This window comes from Cervus elaphus, chromosome 23 (genome assembly GCF_910594005.1).
Source record: "Cervus elaphus chromosome 23, mCerEla1.1, whole genome shotgun sequence".
In the NCBI taxonomy this organism is placed as follows: Eukaryota; Metazoa; Chordata; class Mammalia; order Artiodactyla; family Cervidae; genus Cervus; species Cervus elaphus.
In genome coordinates this window covers 36846518-36866532 of record NC_057837.1, presented here as the reverse complement: position 1 = coordinate 36866532, position 20015 = coordinate 36846518, and the positions used below count along the sequence as shown (strand labels likewise).

Here is a 20015-nt window from a genome sequence, read left to right as displayed (position 1 = left end):
CCCCAAAAAGTAAAGTCTGACACTGTTTCCACTGTCTCCCCATCTATTTCCCCTGAGGTGATGGGACCAGATGCCATGATCTTAATTTTCTGAATGTTAAGCTTTAAGGCAACTTTTTCACTCTCCTCTTTAACTCTCATCAAGAGGCTTTTTAGTTCCTCTTCACTTTCTGCCATAAGGGTGGTGTCATCTGCATATCTGAGGTTATTGATATTTCTCCCGGCAATCTTGATTCCAGCTTGTGCTTCTTGCAGCCCAGCGTTTCTCATGATGTACTCTGCATATAAGTTAAATAAGCAGGGTGACAATATACAGCCTTGACATACTCCTTTTCCTATTTGGAACCAGTCTGTTGTTTCATGTCCAGTTCTAACTGTTGCTTCCTGACCTGCATACAGGTTTCTCAAGAGGCAGGTCAGGTGGTCTGGTATTCCCATCTCCTTCAGAATTTTCTACAGTTTATTGTGATCCACACAGTCGAAGGCTTTGGTGTAGTCAATAAAGCAGAATAGCCTTGCCTAACTCAGTGAAACTATGACCATGCTGTGTAGGGTCACCCAAGACACACAGGTCATAGTGGAAAGTTCTGACAAAACGTGGTCCACTGGAGAAGGGAATGGCAGAGCAGTTCAGTATTATTGCCTTGACAATCCCATGAACAGTATGAAAAGGCAAAAAGACAGGACACTGAAAGATGAACTCCACAGGTCGGCAGGTACCCAAAATGCTACTGGAGATCAGTGGAGAAATAACTCCAGAAAGAATGAAGAGACAGAGCCAAATCAAAAACAACACCCAGTTGTGGACGTGACTGGTGATGGAAGTAAAGTCCAATGCTGTAAAGAGCAATATTGCATAGGAACCTGGAATGTTAGGTCCATGAATCAAGGCAAATTGGAAGTGGTCAAACAGGAGATGGCAAGAGTGAATATCGACATTTTAGGAATCAGTGAACTAAAATGGACTGGAATGGGTGAATTTCACTCGGATGACCATTATATCTACTACTGTGGGCAAGAATTCCTTAGAAGAAATGAAGTAGCCATCATAGTCAACAAAAGAGTCTGAAATGCAGTACTTGGATGCAATCTTAAAAATGACAGAAAGATCTCTGTTCGCTTCCAAGGCAAACCATTCAGTATCACAGTAATCCAAGTCTATGCCCCAATCAATAATGCTGAAGAAGCTGAAGTTGAATGGTTCTATGAAGACCTAAAAGACCTTCTAGAACTAACACCCAAAGAAGATGTCCTTTTCATTAAAGGGGACTGGAATGCAAAAGTAAGAAGTCAGGAAGTATCTGGAGTAACAGGAAAATTTGGCTTTGGAATACAGAATTAAGCAGGGCAAAGGCTAACAAAGTTTTGTCAAGAAAATACACTGGTCATAGCAAACACCCTCTTCCAGCAACACAAGAGAAGACTCTACACATGGACATCACCAGATAGTCAATACTAAAATCAGATTGATTATATTCTTTGCAGCCAAAGATGGAGAAGCTCTATACAGTCAGCAAAAAAAGACCAGGAGCTGACTGTGGCTCAGATCATGAACTCTTTATTGCCAAATTCAGAGGTAAATTAAAGAAAGTATGGAAAACCACTAGACCATTCAGATATGACCTAAATCAAATCCCTTGTGACTATACAGTGAAAGTGACAAATAGATTCAAGGTATTAGATCTGATAGACAAGAGTGCCTGAAGAACTATGGATGGAGGTTCGTGACATTGTACAGGAGGCAGTGATCAAGACCATCCCCAAGAAAAAGAAATGCAAAAAGGCAAAATGGTTGTCTGAGGAGGCCTTACAAATAGCTGTGAATAGAAGAGAAGTGAAAGGCAAAGGAGTGAAAAAGTTGGCTTAAAGCTAAACATTCAGAAAACTAAGATCATGGCATCTGGTCCTATCACTTCATGGGAAATAGATGGAGAAACAGTGGAAACAGTGTCAGACTTTATTTTTGGGGGCTCCAAAATCACTGCAGATGGTGATTGCAGCCATGAAATTAAAAGACACTTACTCCTTGGAAGGAAAGTTATGACCAACCTAGATAGCATATTAAAAAGCAGAGACATTACTTTGCCAACAAAGGTTCGTCTAGTCAAGGCTATGTTTTTTCCAGTGGTCATGTATAGATGTGACAGTTGGACTGTGAAGAAAGTGGAGTGCTAAAAATTGATGCTTTTGAACTGTGGTGTTGGAGAAGTCTCTTGAGAGTCCCTTGGACTGCAAGGAGATCCAACCAGTCCATCCTAAAGGAGATCAGTCCTGGGTGTTCATTGGAAGGACTGATGCTGAAGCTGAAACTCCAGTACTTTGGCCACCTCATGTGAAGAGTTGACTCATTGGAAAAGACCCTAATGCTGTGAGGGATTGGGGGCAGGAGGAGAAGGGGACGACAGAGGATGAGATGGCTGGATGGCATCACCAAGTCGATGGACATGAGTTTGAGTATACTCCGGGAGTTGGTGATGGACAGGGAGGCCCAGTGTGCTGCGATTCATGGGGTCTCAAAGAGTTGGACACGACTGAGTGACTGAACTGAACTGAAACTAGATAATTATAAATCATGTGTTCAAATACCAGGACTACTACCTAGAATCACGATATTGGGCAAATATTTAATCTCCTGAAGCTTGAATTTCCTCATCTATTAAAATCAGGTCATATTACCTTACTAATCAGATATCCAATATAATTACAAATAGATATGCAATTAATGTTAGTTTCATTTCCGAGGTTGATAAACATGCAGATAAACTTAGATTGATCTGTGGCTCTATTTATATCCAGTAATTAGGCTAAGTCAAGATTTAAAGTGGATATTTGTTCAGAGTATACTATAAACTTATTAATATACACTAGAAATATAAAGTATTGAACCAAAAAATTCTGATTTTATTCAGGCATACAGCCTCACTTGAGTATATGAGCACCACGCTATCAGTAGAGATAGCAAAGATAATATAGTTGATTTGGATTTGAATTCAATTAAATAAATTTGCATTGACATTCTATGTGATCAGTGAAATAAACGGTTCTACTTTAGACAACAAAGATTTATCATACACTATTGATTAGAATATTGCAAAAATTCCACATTTTAGTGATGAATTTAAATCCCTATCTCAACTTCATCAGGAATGTCAGAACTATATGCATATAGACTAAGAGAGACGAAAGAGGCGTTTGCAGACTAGGAAGGTGAGCGGACAGGAAAGCAGGCAATGTGGGCGGAACCAGAGGGACAAACACTGAGAAATGGAATCACTAGGTAAGGATTTTATATATTTTAAATTTAAATACGTATCAACAGACTATCTTCCATAAAAGTTATGTTAATTTGTTTCCCATAAACAGATCATGAGAATACTAGTCACCATCAGTTTTCTTATATTTTACCATTCTATTAAGTGCAAAAAACTTTTGATCTTATTTTTTTCTCCCTTCTATGAAAAATTTCAAACACACTTAAGAGTTTTCTTAAAAACAGTAAAGTAAACACCAATAGACACAGCCTTCAAAATCTGATCTACTTGTGTCATCTATCAATACAAGTATCATTTTTTTTAAACTGTTTGCAAGCAAGTTACAGATACAACAGCGTACAACTAAAACTTTCACCTTTTAAAAATAAGCACAATCTCTTGCATTATCATTATACTATTCTTACATTTAAGAAAGGTAAAAGTAATTCCCTGATATAATCAAATATCCAGCTCAGATTCAAATATTCCCAATTCTCAAAACTTCCTTAGAGCTTTTAAAAGAGCAAACGAAACCTGGATTCAAACAAGGATCATACACTATGTTTTTGATGTATCTATTTAGTCTCTTTTAATCTAGAATTTTTTTTATGGCACTGACTGTTTTAAAAGATGAAGACTGCTGTAGAAAGTCCCACCATCTGAGTTTGTCTGGTTGCTTCCTCAAGATCTCATTTGACTTTCCCCTCTTATCTCTGTGACTTTCCTGGTGGCTCAGATGGTAAAGTGTCTACCTACAATGCGGGAGACCCGGGTTCAATCCCTGGGTTGGGAAAATCCCCTGGAGAAGGAAATGGCAACCCACTCCAGTATTTCTGCCTGGAAAATCCCATGGACAGAGGAGCCTGGTAGACCACAGTCCATGGGGTCACAAAGAGTAGGACACAACTGAGCAGCTTCACTTTCACTTTCTTATCTCCACACAGATCTCTCTCAATTGAATGATGATGCAGCTATATCCTAATAAAAATAAACCCATCGGAAGTCAAAAGCATCATATGTTGAAAACACATTTAACACATCTAACCTACTGAACATTAAGCTGAGCCTGTGGGCATGCATGCTCAGTTGCTTCAGACTTGTTCAACTCTTGACGACCCCATGGACTGTAGTCCAGCAGACGGCTCTGTCTATGGAATTTTCCAGGAAAGAATACTGGAATGGGTTGCCATTTCCTCCTCCAGGGGATCTTCCTGACCCAGGGATCAAACCCATATCTCCTGCATTGCAAGTGGATTCTTTTACCACTGAGCCACCTGGGAAGCCCTTTTACCCTGTTAGAAGGACTGAATTAAAAAAAAAAAAGGAACACTGAATGTTGGCACCAATGGGAATGTAAAATTGTACAACCACAGTTGTGTGCTATCTGGGATTTTCTAATAAAGTTAAACTTCTACCCTATGAATCAGAAATTCTACTCCCAGAACAGGCAAAACTAACCTAGAGTGATGGAAATGAGAAAGTGGCTGCGTGGGGTTAGGGTGGGGACTGACTGGTAAATAGCATGAGTGAACTTTCTTGGGTGAAGGATATGTTTTACATTTTCTTTTGGCTGCTGGTTATATGATTGTATACAATTGTTAAAATGCATCAAACAGAACAGTTAAGTATTAAAATAACCTATAATTTTCAATAAAATATCAGACAAAAATAAACACATACTACATGCTTCTATTTGTTCCCAAATAGAAACAAAACAGAACTATACTTTATAGGGAGGCATTCTCAACTGTAAAATGTGTAAAACAAGGCAAGATAAAAATTACCATAAAAGGTAAGGGTGTGCTCTCCCCAGCCTGCAGGGAGGTGGGCACGGGGTAGGCTGGGAGAAGGACAGGCAGCTAGGGGGTCTTGTAGGGTGACAACAATATTCTGCTTCTTGGCTTGGGGGGCAGATACATGAGTCTTCCCTTTTTAAAATTTACTAATGGATACACTTGCATCATGTACTTTATGTATACAACATATCACAAATTAAAAGTTTAAAAAATGTTTTAACTTCATTGTAAACACATACACATACTCTCTCATACACAGGAAATAGTACTGAACAATTAATTTATTCAGCTATTGAACTTATGCACATGTTACAACTGGATGAATAAGATATATAATGCAGATAAATAAAACCCACATAACCCTCAAATTAAACATCCTCAGAGCGTGTTTAAAATGAGGAAACTAAGACTCAGAAGATAAAATGATTCACATAATTACTTTTCATGTGGCATTTCGGTATCTCAGTTAAATTCACATACTTTTAAAAGTATGCAGATAAGAAACAAATAACCAAAAATGTAAAAAGGAAGGAAAAATGTTCTTAATGACACAAACATTTGAAACATATATTCTATTCTATATCTTGCATAAGCCCTAAAATGTCATAAGGACTGGTTTTGTGGTAAATGAAATTTCTGGGCAGCCTGTTTGTATGCAAACAAGCATAGCTTTATTTTTTCTCCCCTTTTTAAAAAGAACAAATAAACCCAAATGTAAAAAAAAAAAAACTATGTAAATGCAACATAATTATGTTTAAACCACAGAAGACAGGAAATTTAGAGTTACAGATTCCATGGTAAGTTTTAATTCTATCCTTGTGTATATGTTTTATAAAAGAGTCTTTCATTACATGATCACATAACACTGGACTATGTAACAATCAGTTCAGCAAATGTTTGTTTTATAATGTGTGGAAGGAAAATATTTTATAGGATAAATTGTAGGAAATTAGTATATTATTTAGCAAAATTTTTATGTAAAACTTCTTAGAATCTTGGACATTTACAGAATATTAATATAAATATTTTTCTTGATTATCTTTAAAAAAACATGAAATTTAACCCTTTACATTGTAGGCTCAGTAGTAAAGAAGCTGCCTGCAATGCAGGAGCCGCAGGAGACAGAGGTTTGATCCCTGGGTCTGGAAGATCCCTTGGAGAAGGGCATGGCAACTCACTCTAGTATTCTTGCCTGGAGAATCCCACAGACAGAGGAGCCTGGTGGGCTACAATCCATGGGGTCACAAGAGTCAGATACGAATGAAGTGACTTAGCATGCATGTAGGCCAGCACTTAAGAGTTGAAAGCTGATCTGTAGGTTTAAGGTTAGTTCTTAAGTAATGAAAAACTTGAGACATTAGAACTTTAGCATGTTTTGAATCATGTATGGCAGGAATTCTGTCTTACAATTAACAGCAGAGACTAAAGTAAACCATGAGGATCTATAAGTTCCTAGTAAGTCTGAAAAACAGCCTTTATCATCACTATTGGCATTTGCCAGGGCTCCTGACAACTCATGTATCTGAAATTTGACTTTTTCAAAGGGAGAAAAAAGCATTTATCCTAATTTTTCTGTATTAATTCTATTTCAGGTTAACCAAATGATTAGCAATGAACTCTAAGATAAACCTGGAGATGCGGGTAAAAGTATTAGATTATAAAGGTAAAGAAAAATTTCTCAAGGCCTCTAAGCAAAAAGATAAACTCACAAAGAAAAACGAATTTGACTAATATCACAATTTTCACAAGAAAGGTATAAAGTAAGGTAACAATGAAGCAGACTTTTTTTTAATTCAAGAAAGAAAATGGGAACCAAGAATTTTATATCTAGCAAAGCTGAAATAAATAGAAGAGCAAATATAACAGAATATGAATAATTATAAAATATTATGAGACCAAACATCAATAAGTGTATGTGGGTTTAGCTCAATTATTAAAAATATGTTTAATTTGGTGTACAAAGCAAGACCCATCTATAGACTACATAAGATAGCACACCTAAAAGAAAGTGGTTCAAGAAAGATGAAAAACAAAAGGTAGGCCAAGATATTTCTGGAAATGAAAAAAATATGAGAGCAGGGGTAAAGATTCTTATATCAAAGTAGAAATATCAAGCCAAAACTCATTAAACCTGACAAAGAAGATCTCTTGAAGTATTAAAAGCTATAGCTCACAATGATTAGAACATTTATGCACCAAATAATATACAGCCTGCCTTTAAGAAGCAAAAGCTGTATCAGCTGTAAGACAACACAGGTAGAAGCACGCTAATAATGCCATCACATTCAGTATGAGACAGATCATGTGCATGATAAGTAAATAGTAGGGACAGAGGGCTTATGTAACATAATGAAACAGATCTTAAGAATATACATCAGATTCTACCCTCTATTGTATACTCTTAAGATCTGTTTCATTACGTACCTTCTGTTGACCTCTGGTGGCTCAGGTGGTAAAGAATCTGCCTGCAATGTGGGAGGCCCAGGTTTGATCCTTGGATCGGGAAGATCCCCTGGAGAAGGAAATGGCAACCCACTCCAGTATTCTTGCCTGGAGAATTCCATGGACAGAGGAGCCTGGCAGGCTACCGTCCATGGTGTCCCAGAGAGTCGGACATGACTGAGCGACTAAAACTTCACTTCACTTCTAGCCTCTGTTGAAAGGGAATATATCTTCACCCAAAGCACCTATAGATGTTTTGTAAAAATTCATCTTAGAGTAAGTCATTAAGGAAACCTTAGTATTTTCCATAAAAAGTAGAAATAAAACACTCTGAGTAAACTGCAACATAATAAGAAATAGCTAAAATAAACAAAAAACAAAAAGCTTCATTTCTGTGGAATTAAAAAAAAATTCCATTAAACAACACATGGTCTAAAGGGAAAATACAAATTGAATTTAAAGAATTTCTTAAAAATAATGATAATGAAATCACTATAGATCAGAATCTACAAGGGACATTTAAAGACGTGTCAAAGAAAAGTTCATAGCACAAACTACTTTTATTATTATAAAACAAGGGAATCCCCTGGCAGTCCAGTGGTTAGGGGTCCACACTTCCACCACAGGTGGCCTGGGTTCAATCCCTGGTCAGGGAATTAGGATTCCAAAAACTGCACAGCACAGTCAAAAAAATAAAATAAAATATCTTCTAAGCTCAAACAATTAGAAAAATCGTTACAAAATAAACTCTAAAAAGACAACATAAAGATAAAAGAAATTTATGAGGTAGAGAATAAAAGCACAGTATACCTGATTAATAAAATTTTTTTCAGAAAAAAATCAAAATAGGGAAACTATACCAGATAATTTGATCAGGGAAAAAACAGGAGAACGCTCACACACACAAACATAAATTGACAAGTGGGAAATAACCATTGAAAAAAAACAAAGTTTAAAAATCACAAGACATTGCTTTTCAGATCACTGTTTAAATAAATTTGATAATGTAAATGAAATTGATCATTTTATGAGGAAATGCAGATTGCCAAAACTGACCCCATTCTAGTAAAAAGCATAAATGGATCAGATTTCATAGAAGAACTAGAGGAAACCAATAAAGAACTAATAAAACACATACAGATTGGGCCCACATGACTGTACAGTATACTTCTACCAAACCTTTATCCCATTGTTCAATAAATTATTCCAGAGCATTGAAATAAAAGAAAACTTTGTAATTTCTTTTTGAAGGAGGTATAATACTGATACCTAAATTTAATAAAGGTAGTTTTTTTTTTAAAAAAGAAAGAAAGGAAAAGAAACAAACTACAGACCAAAATTAACTCAATATCATTATGGAAATACTAAGATTAGCAAACAGAATCCTACACCACATTAAGAAATCAGCACATCATGACCAAGTGAAACTTATTCCCAGAATGCAAGGTTGGTGCAGTGTTTAGAAACCCATGAGTATTATTCATGATGTTGATAGACATAAAGGGAAAAATCATACTGGATCAAATGGAGCATAATCTCCATAAATGCTTAAAAAGATATCTGACAAAATCTAATACCTATTTTTTTTTCTGTGAAAAGTCTTTTCAATACCTATATGTGACTTAAAAACCACTCTTCAAAAATAAAAATTAAGAGGTTTTGAAAAATATGATAAAATGTATATACCTTAGTCCTCAAGACATTATTTCACCTAATAAAATAGCACTAAAGGCATGTCCAGTAAAACCAGTAATCTCCATTACTAGTCAGCATCGTGGTAGGAAATCAGCTAATAAAATCAAACAAGAACTCAATCTAAAGAGTAAGAATTTATAAAGAAGACATAAAACTTCTTCAGGAATATCCTAGAGAAGAATTCAGCAATTTTTTAAAAATTAAGCCCTGGTAGCAAGTATATTAGTCTTTGTGGGTTATTTGGTCTTTGTTGCAACTACTCAACCCTTTCATTTGTAACATAAAAGTCACCAAAGACAATACATAAATGAATGAGTCTGAGTATGTTCCAATAAAACTTTATTTACAAAAACAGGATTTGGTCCATGTGCTACATATAGTAAGTCAACAACTGTGCTGCTATTGCTGCTCCTGCTAAGTCACCTCAGTCGTGTCTGACTCTGTGCGACCCCATAGATGGCAGCCCACCAGGCTCCCCCATCCCTGGGATTCTCCAGGCAAGAACACTGGAGTGGGTTGCCATTTCCTTCTCCAATGCATGAAAGTGAAAAGTGAAAGTGAAGTCACTCAGTCGTGTCTGACTCTTAGTGACCCCATGGACTGCAGCCCACCAGGCTCCTCCGTCCATGGGATTTTCCAGGCAAGAGTACTGGAGTGGGTTGCCATTGCCTTCTCCAACAACTGTGCTATAGAATCAATAATAAAGTGAACCTGATAAGAGAATTCTGTTAGGTAGCAGCATATAGAATTAATACACAAAATTCAATAGTTCTCATAGAGACAACCAATTGAAGAACATAATGGCAGTGAAAAAAAAATTATACCACCAATAAGGAAGATTAAATACTAGGGAATGAACTGAACAAAAAAAGACAAAATCCACATACAACACTCTTCAAATTCTAAAACATTAGACTTGAACAAATAAAATGTTTTTATAATTTCACCGTGGTATATAGGATGTTAAGGGCATATGGGAACTCTCTATTCCATGCATTCTACATTCTTGCAACTTTTCTGTAAGTCTAGTGTTATTTCAAAATAAAAGTTTAGTTGATGGGAATGTAAATTTGTGCAGCCACTATGGAGAACGAATGAAAGTTCCCTTAAAAACTAACAACTGAGCTACCATATGATCCTACAATCCCACTCCTGGGCATGAAGTGAAGTGAAGTCGCTCAGTTGTGTCCGACTCTTTGAGATCCCGTGGACTGTAGCCTACCAGGCTCCTCTGTCCTTGGGATTCTCCAGGCACAAATACTGGAGTGGGTTGCCATTTCCTTCTCCAGGGAATCTTCCCGACCCAGGGGTCAAACCCAGGTCTCCAGCATTGCAGGCAGACGCTTTAACCTCTGAGCCACCAGGGAAGCCCTGGGCATACATTGAGACAAAACTATAATTCAACAAAATAAATGCACTCCAATGTTCATTGCAGTACTATTCACAACAGCCAAGACATGGAAGCAACCTAAACATCCACTGACAGAGAAGAGGATAAAGAAGATGTGGTACATATACTCAATGGAATATTACTCAGCAATAAAAAGAACAAAATAATGTCATTTGCAGCAACATGGATGGACCTAGAGATTATCATACTAATTAAAGTAAGTCAGGCAGAGAAAGACAAATATTCTACGATATTACTTATATGTGGAATCTAAAAAAGAATGATATAAATGAACTTATATTTACAAAACAGAAACAAACTCACAGACATGAAAACAATGTCTTGGTTTCCAAAGGGAAAGGAGGGGGAGGAATAAATTAGGAATTGGGAGTAACATATACACACTACTACATATAAAATAGATAAACAACAAGGACCCACTGTATAGTACAGAGATCTATACTCAGTATTTTGTAATAACCTATATGGGAAAAGAATATGAAAAAGAATGTATATTTTTATATGAATCACTTTGCTATACACCTGAAACTAACACAACATTGTAAATTAACTATACTTCAATAAAATTTTTTTTTAATTTTCTAAAGGTAAGTAAAGAGCCTGAGGTATGGAAAAGAAATTTTAGATGTTTAAGTTTTTAGCTTCAATACTTTTTAGTCATTTGAAATTTTATAGCACTTTATGAGAAAGTTACATTCCCCAAAACATAAGTGTTAACAGTTTTTTGCAATGTTGGTGTGATTTTTATATACTTGAAGGACAAATTACCTCCAGATGAATTCTGTACATATCAAATAGACATTAACAAGTCAACAAAAAAAGAAAATCTAGCATGAATAAATCTACTTTTTCATGAACCTAATACATCAGGATACCGGCAATTCCATGTCAGGTCCTCAGGAAGGGCATAATTAATATGAAACTATTTATACTGAGTCTTTAAGTAGTCTGATGTACTGAAAAAAGTCAGTAGAGTTTTCTGAAATCACTGGTGTCTTAAAAACAATTTTTGATTCAGTAGCTAAACTGTTATTTTTAACGTGTTTTGTATTCTTACTGAAAAATAGATATGGGAAGAGAATTGTGCATTCTATCACAGAGCTAATAAAACTCTGCTATGTGTATAGATGTCCATCCTCATATACCACACCTAAGTTTTGGCCACAGCCACAGACATCTCAAAAAACAACATAAAACTGCTAATCATTAAAACAAGTTCCTAACCTATGAATTATTTAAGACTTACACAAGGGAGAGGTATTTGTCATTTCCTTACCATTTAACTTGAAGCTTGAAGACTCAATAAATCCTACAAATCTAGCAATAATAGCCACGTCTGAAATATGACACCACATGTAATGCTGTTGGATCCTTACCAAACTCAAAACACTGTTTTCTAAAACAGACTGTGTGTGTTTCTAAAAATATCTGTAAGAAAACCATATCCACAAGTACAAGAGAGTTCATCAACCTCCTTGGTGCACAAGAAAGAACAGTTTAGTCTTTATCTTATGAGACTCTGTCACAGAACTGGACACTTTTGACCACATTCTCCCCTTAAACTCTCTCTTCCCTTTGTTTTTTTCAGTAACTTGTTCCCCTGGCTTCCCTCACAGCTGGGGCTGTTCCTTTGCTATTTCTATATAGGCACCTCCTCTGGTTCACTCATTCTCCTTAGAAGATCAGGTTGAACAGGATTCTGTTTTTGTCTTCTTTGCCCTTTTCTTTCCTCTTCCTCACAACCTCACCTGTATTCATCACTTAAGTTGCCAAATGTTCATAATACTACATGCCCAACCCACATTCTATCCTAAGTTTTAGACATGAATGACTATCCAATTGACTAGTCATCATCACCACAAAACCTCAATGTGTACTGAATTCATCATTCATTTCGTGTACTTATAAATGTTCACTGAGTGCCTATGCTGAGCGCCTGGGACCGGGTTAGACAATGAACGTACCATGATGAACAAACTGGCCTTGTTTCTGCCCTAGTGAAGTTCATTCTGCCTTCACCATTCCTCCAGCTACCTTCCCTATATCAGTAAGTGGTACAGACATCCATCTCATCTATTCATAGTTATCCAAGTCAGAAACCTAATTATCACCCACGACTCCTCCCTCTTCTTTGCAACTCACGCTCAGCCATTCACCTGGTTTTATCTAGTCTCTTACTTTGTTCTTCTTTAATCTGTCACTTTTTTATTCTTTAGTATTATATATTATATTCCATATGCTTAGTGTAAACCACCTTCACCTCTGGCCCACAATGGTTTCCTAAATAAGCATCTCTGTTTCAGGTTATGCCTAAAATCCTTTAGTAAATTTCTACCAACTTTAAAACAAAACCCAAGCTTAGCACAATACACAAAGGCCTGAATTATAATCACCTACTGACATGTCTATGCCACACCCTCAAATTTCCTGACTGTAGCTGAGAGGACCCATTCAAGATCCTCTTATTCTTTATTTATAGCAAGTTAAATAACATGATTAATTTGATATAAGAGAAATGGACTCATCTATAGATAAGTACAGATACTAGACCCTCTGACTTTAATTTTGTATTTGTGTTATTATTGGTTTAAATTGCTATTAATTAAAGCTATGACTATGTGAATGATACTAGCCAACACTTACCCAGCACTATTATTAAGTACTTTACATACATTAATTCACTCAGTCATTACAACAATCCAATGAGACAGGTACCATGACTGTCTCCAAGTTATATATTTAGGAGCCAAGGCACCAAGTACTTTAATAATTTGCTGAAGGAAACATAGTAAGTGATGAGACTGGCATTCCAGGCAATGCCTCCAGAATCTATACTCTGAACCACTGTACACTATTCAGAAGAAAATGAGATTGTCCAAGGTACTAAACAAGATCTTTATTTTGTTTTAAAGATGATACATATTTATCATACAAATTGTGTAGAAAATATAAAAGTGAAGTGAAGTCGCTCAGTCGTGTCCGACTCTTTGCGACCCCATGGACTGTAGCATACCAGGCTCCTCTGTCCATGGGATTTTCCAGGCAAGGGTACTGGAGTGGGTTGCCATTTCCTTCTCCAGAGGATCTTCCCAACCCAGGGATCGAACCAGAGTCTCCCACATTGCAGGCAGACGCTTTACTGTCTGAGCCACCAGGGAAGCCTTAGAAAGTACAAAAGATCCCAAATACCACCATGCAGAAATAATAATCAATAAAATTATTCCAGGGCTTCCCTTGTGGCTCAGTGGTAAAGAATCTGCCCGCCAATGCAGGAGACACAGGTTTGATCCCTAGTCCAGGAAGATCCCACATGCCACAGGGCAACTAAGTCTGTGCATCACAACTACTGCACCTGAACTCTAGAGCCCTAGAGCCACAATTTCTGAGCCCACATGCTACAAATACTGAAGCCCACGCCCCCTTGAGACTGTGTGCTGCAACAAGGGAAGCCACCGCAAAGAGAGGCCTGCACACGGCACCAAGAGAGTAGCCCCTGCTCGCTGCGACTAAAAAAAAACCCGAGCAGCAACAAATACCCAGCACAGCCATAAATAAAATTATTTTTAAAAAATTATTTCAGCTATCTCTTTATGCCTACAGCTAGATAAAAGCATGTATGGATAGGTAAGAGAGAGAGAGAAATGGATGGATGGATGGAAGGATGGATGGATGGATGGATGGATAGGTGAAGAGGCACATGGATAGATAGATAAAATTTCTGTTTTAAAAACTATCTATTGATTTATTTATGTGCAAGACAGAATTTGCACACCTACTCATCCACTCTTCTCTTTTTTTCAGTTGTATTATTATATTACTGTTATCAATATCTATAAAATATAGATGATTCCCCTAAAGATAATTCCACCACTGTTTTGATTGATCACTGGGTATTTTAGTCAGTACCCTCCAGCTTATTCAAGGGAATAATCTGGCTCTGCAAGTCCGATTTGGTCACCTTGCAGTTATTTATAAGCACATTTTACTCTCTCATCACTCGTGCACACCAATTCTAAGAGATGACACTCTTCTAAGACTTCTCAGCATTCCTTCTAACACTCTCAGACAAAACCTTTCCGCCTTGAGGATCACTTACATCATACTTTCGGGCTCCACCGCACAAGCACCAACTGCTTTTGTGACATTGACAAGTAAAGCCTGGTTTATCCCAACGAGGAGGTTCACAAGTGGCTGGATGCCACCGCATTTCCGGATGATGATTCTGTTCTCGTGTTCTTGGCAGCATTCTCCCAACGCACCAACCACATTCACAAGCACTTCCTCGGGCTGGTCAGTTAAAAGTCCCACCAGGGTTTCAATGGCTTTGTACTCCCGAAATCTGAGTTCATCACAAGCGAAAGAGGGTAGGAAGGGAAGGAAAGAGGTGAACAATGTTATTTCTGATATAAAGTTAGCTGATAGCAATCTCAGTGATAATATTAATAGCTAAAATGTACTAAATGCCAACTATATGCTCATTCAATCATTATAACAATGCTGTGATATGGACACTATTATTACGCCCATTTTCAAAAGGCTAATCTGAAGCTTGGTAAACAGTGAAACCTGCATCCACACCCATTGTCTGTGCTCCTAAGTACCACACTGTACAGCTTCTGAGACAGCTATAACTTCTTTCAAATCTGAGCATCGACAATCCCAGGGCCCTAGGGGTTTTCTCTCACATTTCAGGAATTATCTTACATGATCAAAGCAAAATAAATCATCACTGTGTTAAACAGAACATGTACATTTCTTGTCAAAGAAAATCATCACCCTGAGATAGGAAAAAGCTTGCCTAGAACATCCATCATAGAGTGTGTAAACTCTAAAAATATATAAAAAGATAAATTCAAAGATTAAAATCAATCAAATGATCATAAGTTTACAAATACTTTAAAATTCAGTCAAAGCATACTTGAAAATGACTACACTTGAAGATTAATTGGTTAGTTGGTCTTTAGCTGACTCATCTTGTTTATCTTTAGAGAAAGAATAAAACCAGTTCCTTGTCTAAAGATTCTGTGGGAAATTCCTTCTTTCACCTTGAATGGTCTCTACAGGAAATATCAGGGGTGCTTCTCATTTAAATGGCTGCCCACATGCAAAACAGCCCATGGAACAGGGAGATTACATCAGCCCCTTCCTCCAATTAACGCATGAAAATCATTTCCGGGTGGTGGGGTGAGAAGCAGACACTTTCAATTCTAAGAATCCCTTATTTCTACCAATTTAGTCCAGAATGTGCAGCTTTCAAAATTATAGGGGTAGCATTAGAATCAACTCTTTACTAAAATAGCATTAAAATGGAAGGATGTGTTTTGATGGCCACAGCTTGATACAGAACACTGAATGTCTTCTTACTTGGTCACATTCTCTTTGCTGATGGAACATTTCCATATGGCCCCTGTGACAGCGGCCAACCGCTCTTTGTTGTCAGTGTTGTTGAGGAGGCAGGCCAGGGGTTTAAGTCCTCCATGCAGCCTCACCAGGTCGCGGGTGTCCTCGTCTTCCGCACACTACACAAAAAGCCAAGTCAGACGCTGTCATGGTCAAGGTTTTTCAAGCTTTCAGGGACTGCTAAAGAGGCTGCCAATCTAGTTGCCACGAAACTACTTTTAAAAGAGTCATTTTCTGAAGGAGCCTTCAAGTAAGACGCAATTCTAGTCTATACTGGCCACTATCTGACAGCGTCTCTCTTCCTTGACGTGGTTTTGGCAATATTAACAGTGGCTATATGCTGGGCTAACCTCCTAAGCCAGTTCTGGGGTAATCTGGGCTTCTACCAAGACAGAGGCAAGGTCAGTGAGGAACCTAGAAAACCACATGCATGGCTGGAGAATTTCTGCAGTGATGTAACCCACAGCCTTGGGAAAACAGTAGAGAAGACAGACAAGAGAAGGGAGTTCAGTCAGATCTTTAATAAACCCCCAAAGTGACGAATTTCCCCAACAGAGCCCAGAACAGCGGGTTGTATGGACAGCAACCGCATTTTATTCACATGTTTATCCATATGTTTGTGTTATCCTTTGAAATAACACTAAGACTGCATAGATGTTTCCAACTCATGACCCTTCCCAGTTTATAAAGCCAAAAGATGACAAATGTAGCAGAGGTTTAATATTGTTCTAAGCGTACAGTTGGTCTCTAAGGTTGTGGGCTGCATGTCATGTAACATATGTGCCATGTACAGCCCACGGAAGGACTTGAAGGGCATTATGCTAAATAAAGTAAGTCAGAGAAAGATAAATACTGTATGCTGTTGCTCATATGTGGAATCTAAAAAATACAACAAACGTGAATATAACATAAAAGAAACAGACTCACAGATCTAGAGAACAGACTAGTGGTTACAGTGGGGAAGAGAGGCATCATGGGGGTGACTGGCGGGGGGACAAGGTACTGTGTATGAGATAGGATTAAGGATGCACTGTACCACATGGGGAATACAGCCAATATTCTGTAAAAACTGTGCATGCTAGTCACTTAAGTCACGTCTGACTCTTTGCGACCCTATAGACTGCAGCCCGCCAGGCTCCTCTGTCCGTGGGATTTCCAAGGCAAGAATACTGGAGTGGGCCGCCATGCCCTCCTTGAGGGGCTCTTCCCGAACAAGGGATCAAACTTGCGTCTCTTACGTCTCCTGCACTTGCAGGTGGGTTCTTCATCACTAGCGCCACTTGGGAAGCCCTGTGATAACTGTATATGGAAAGTAACCCTTAAAATTATATAAAAACTAAAAATACAAAAGTTTATGATATATCCCTGCTATGTGTGAGCTGTTTCCTCTCATGACTCAGACGTTGAAGGCCTCACCCCCCTATATCAGAATGTGATGAAGGTAGTTACCGTTATATGAGATCACGGAGGTGGGCTTGAGTCCAGAATGCCAAGGGTCCTTATAAGAAGAGGACTTCAGGCCACAGAGAAAGACATGTGGAGACAGAGGGAGGAAGGCAGGGGAAAGTGAAGATGTCCATCCGCAAGCCAAGGAGAGATTGCCCAGAAGGAAACAACCCTGCTGATACCTCCCCTGAGACTTCCAGCTTCCAGGACTGTGAAGAAACTTCCTTTCTTGTCACTGAGCCACCCACTGCGCGTGGAAACCCACTCCAGCATCTTTGCCTGGAGAATTCCCATGGACAGAGGAGCCTGGTGGGCTACAGTCCATGTGGTCACAAAGAGTCGGACATGACTGAGTGACTAACACTTTCACTTGTGTACAGTTATGGCAGCTCCAGGAAACTAACACAACCCTTCACTGATATGAACCCTCCTCTGACTCCACCTTTCTGGCTCATTCTCTCACTTTGCACATTTAAAATGTGTTCTTCTAGGAAATCTGCTCTGATTAGGCAGAAACCGGTGCTGCTTGTAGCCAGCCAGAGACGAATCTGTTAAGGCCAGCTCTCCGTCTCCTTTACCATTCTAATCTGGTGTTTACTACGGAACTTGTAACCCACAAAGAGTTAATGAAGATTTTTTAAAAAGCAAATAAATAAAAAGATAAAATTAATAAAAAGATAAAACAGGAATACACACAGTCATTCATCTATCACATCTTGGTGGGAGAAGTATTTCCCAAAACTACTGTGTTTGAATAGGACATATGAAAGGCAACACAGAGCCACCATGTACATATCTGGCTTTTTTACACAAAGCACATTGTAACAGAATAGTAGTTCTCAGACCTACGTGTGCATCAAAATCCCTAGGGGTTCTTACAAAGAATGCAGATTCCTGAGTCCCACCCCCAGACAACGGGAGCTCATGAAACAGCACCTTAAACTCCACGCAGGAGCGCCCACTGTACCTGGTAGATGGCCATGGCACAATGCTCCTGCAGCTGCTCATTCTCACTGTTCAGGTTCTTTACCAGATTTTCAATTATCCTTTCAGCTTTGATTGCAGCTCGGTAGTTTTCCTAGGAAAAGAAACTTTAATAGTTATACAACGCATAAATATACATAAATGTAAGTGTCTATTCACATTTGTTAATAACACCACCACACACACTTTCTTAATAAACACCATAGTCTGAGCTTAACATATTGATATAACAGTAAGAGAATTCAGTCAACATTTTAAAAAATATATCATCCAGGTATCAATATAATTGGGCTTCCCTGGTGGCTCAGTCAGTAAAGAATCTGCCTGCAATGCAGGAGACCTAGGTTCAATCACTGGGTCGGGAAGATCCCTTAGAGCAGGAAATGGCAACTCACTCCAGTATTTCTGCCTGGAGAATTCCATCGACATAGGAGCCTCGTGGACCACAGTCTATGGGGTCACAAAGAGTTGGACATGATTGAGCGACTAACACCAATGTAATTAATTTTCTATCTGATTAGAAAATCTCTTGCTTTTCTAAAAGAATGGTGACTTCCTAAAAAAAATTCCTTAGCAGTTATGATAACTTCCTAAATTATTTTTCCACTAAAGGAAGTCAAGGTAAATTAGAGCAGTGAGCAGAGCTGGCCTGTGTACCTCTGAGGCACATTCCTGCAACGTCCCCACCACGGGGATGAGCATGTCTTCATGAGAAGTCTTCAGGAGCCGAGCCAGCAAAGGGATGCCTCCTGCTTTACGAATGGCTTCTTTGTTCGCATAGCTCTTGCTGCAGCTCCACAGTGCCAGCGCCCCGCAGCGGGCCACCTCCACGTCTCGGGTCTCATACAGGCTGGACTGAGCAGGTTCTGCAGAATGCTTCCCACAGTCAAGCAGAGCGACCTACGAGGGCAGATCAATACAACACAGATGGGGATCTTTAAACCATTCACAATAGCCAGGACCTGGCAGCAACCTAACTGTCCACCAACAGAGGAATGGATAAAGAAGATGTGGTACATCCATACAATGGAATACTACTCAGCCATAACAAAGAATGAAATTGGGTCATTCGTAGAGACCTGGATGGACTGAGAGACTATCATACAGAGTGAATTAAGTCAGAAAGAGAAAGACAAATATCATACCTATATTTACACATATATATGGGTCTTTGTGTTAGAAAAATGGCATAGATGATCTTAATTGCAAAGCAGAAACAGAGACACAGATGTAGAGAACAAATGTATGGATACCAAGGGGAAAGGGTTGGTGGAATGAATTGGGAGACTGGGACTGATATAGATATATATATGTGTGTGTGTGTGTATATATATATTTGCTAAGTCACTTCAGTCATGTCTGACTCTGTGCGACCCCATAGATAGCAGCCCACCAGGCTCCAGGCAAGAATACTGGAGTGGGTTGCCATTTCCTTCTCCAAAGGAAATACACACACACACACACACACACACGCGCACACACACACACACACACACACACACACACACACACACACACTATTGATACTGTGTACATAAAATAGATAATTAATGAGAACCTACTGTGTAGCACAGGAAACTCTCTACTCAGT

At 38.5% G+C, this 20015-nt stretch overlaps 1 protein-coding gene across 4 annotated transcripts in view; it reads right to left on the bottom strand.

The window, feature by feature from the left end:
- The window catches only part of ODAD2 (outer dynein arm docking complex subunit 2), a 150015-nt gene that overhangs the window by 64800 nt on the left and 65200 nt on the right, over nucleotides 1–20015 (bottom strand). For all 4 annotated transcript variants that reach the window (XM_043884662.1, XM_043884664.1, XM_043884663.1 and 1 more), the window contains 4 exons: nucleotides 19082–19324; nucleotides 18408–18518; nucleotides 15959–16113; nucleotides 14691–14933 (listed from right to left, as the gene is read on the bottom strand). In XM_043884662.1, coding sequence (XP_043740597.1) covers nucleotides 14691–14933; nucleotides 15959–16113; nucleotides 18408–18518; nucleotides 19082–19324 — 752 coding nt within the window. The remainder of the gene's footprint in view (nucleotides 1–14690; nucleotides 14934–15958; nucleotides 16114–18407; nucleotides 18519–19081; nucleotides 19325–20015) is intronic.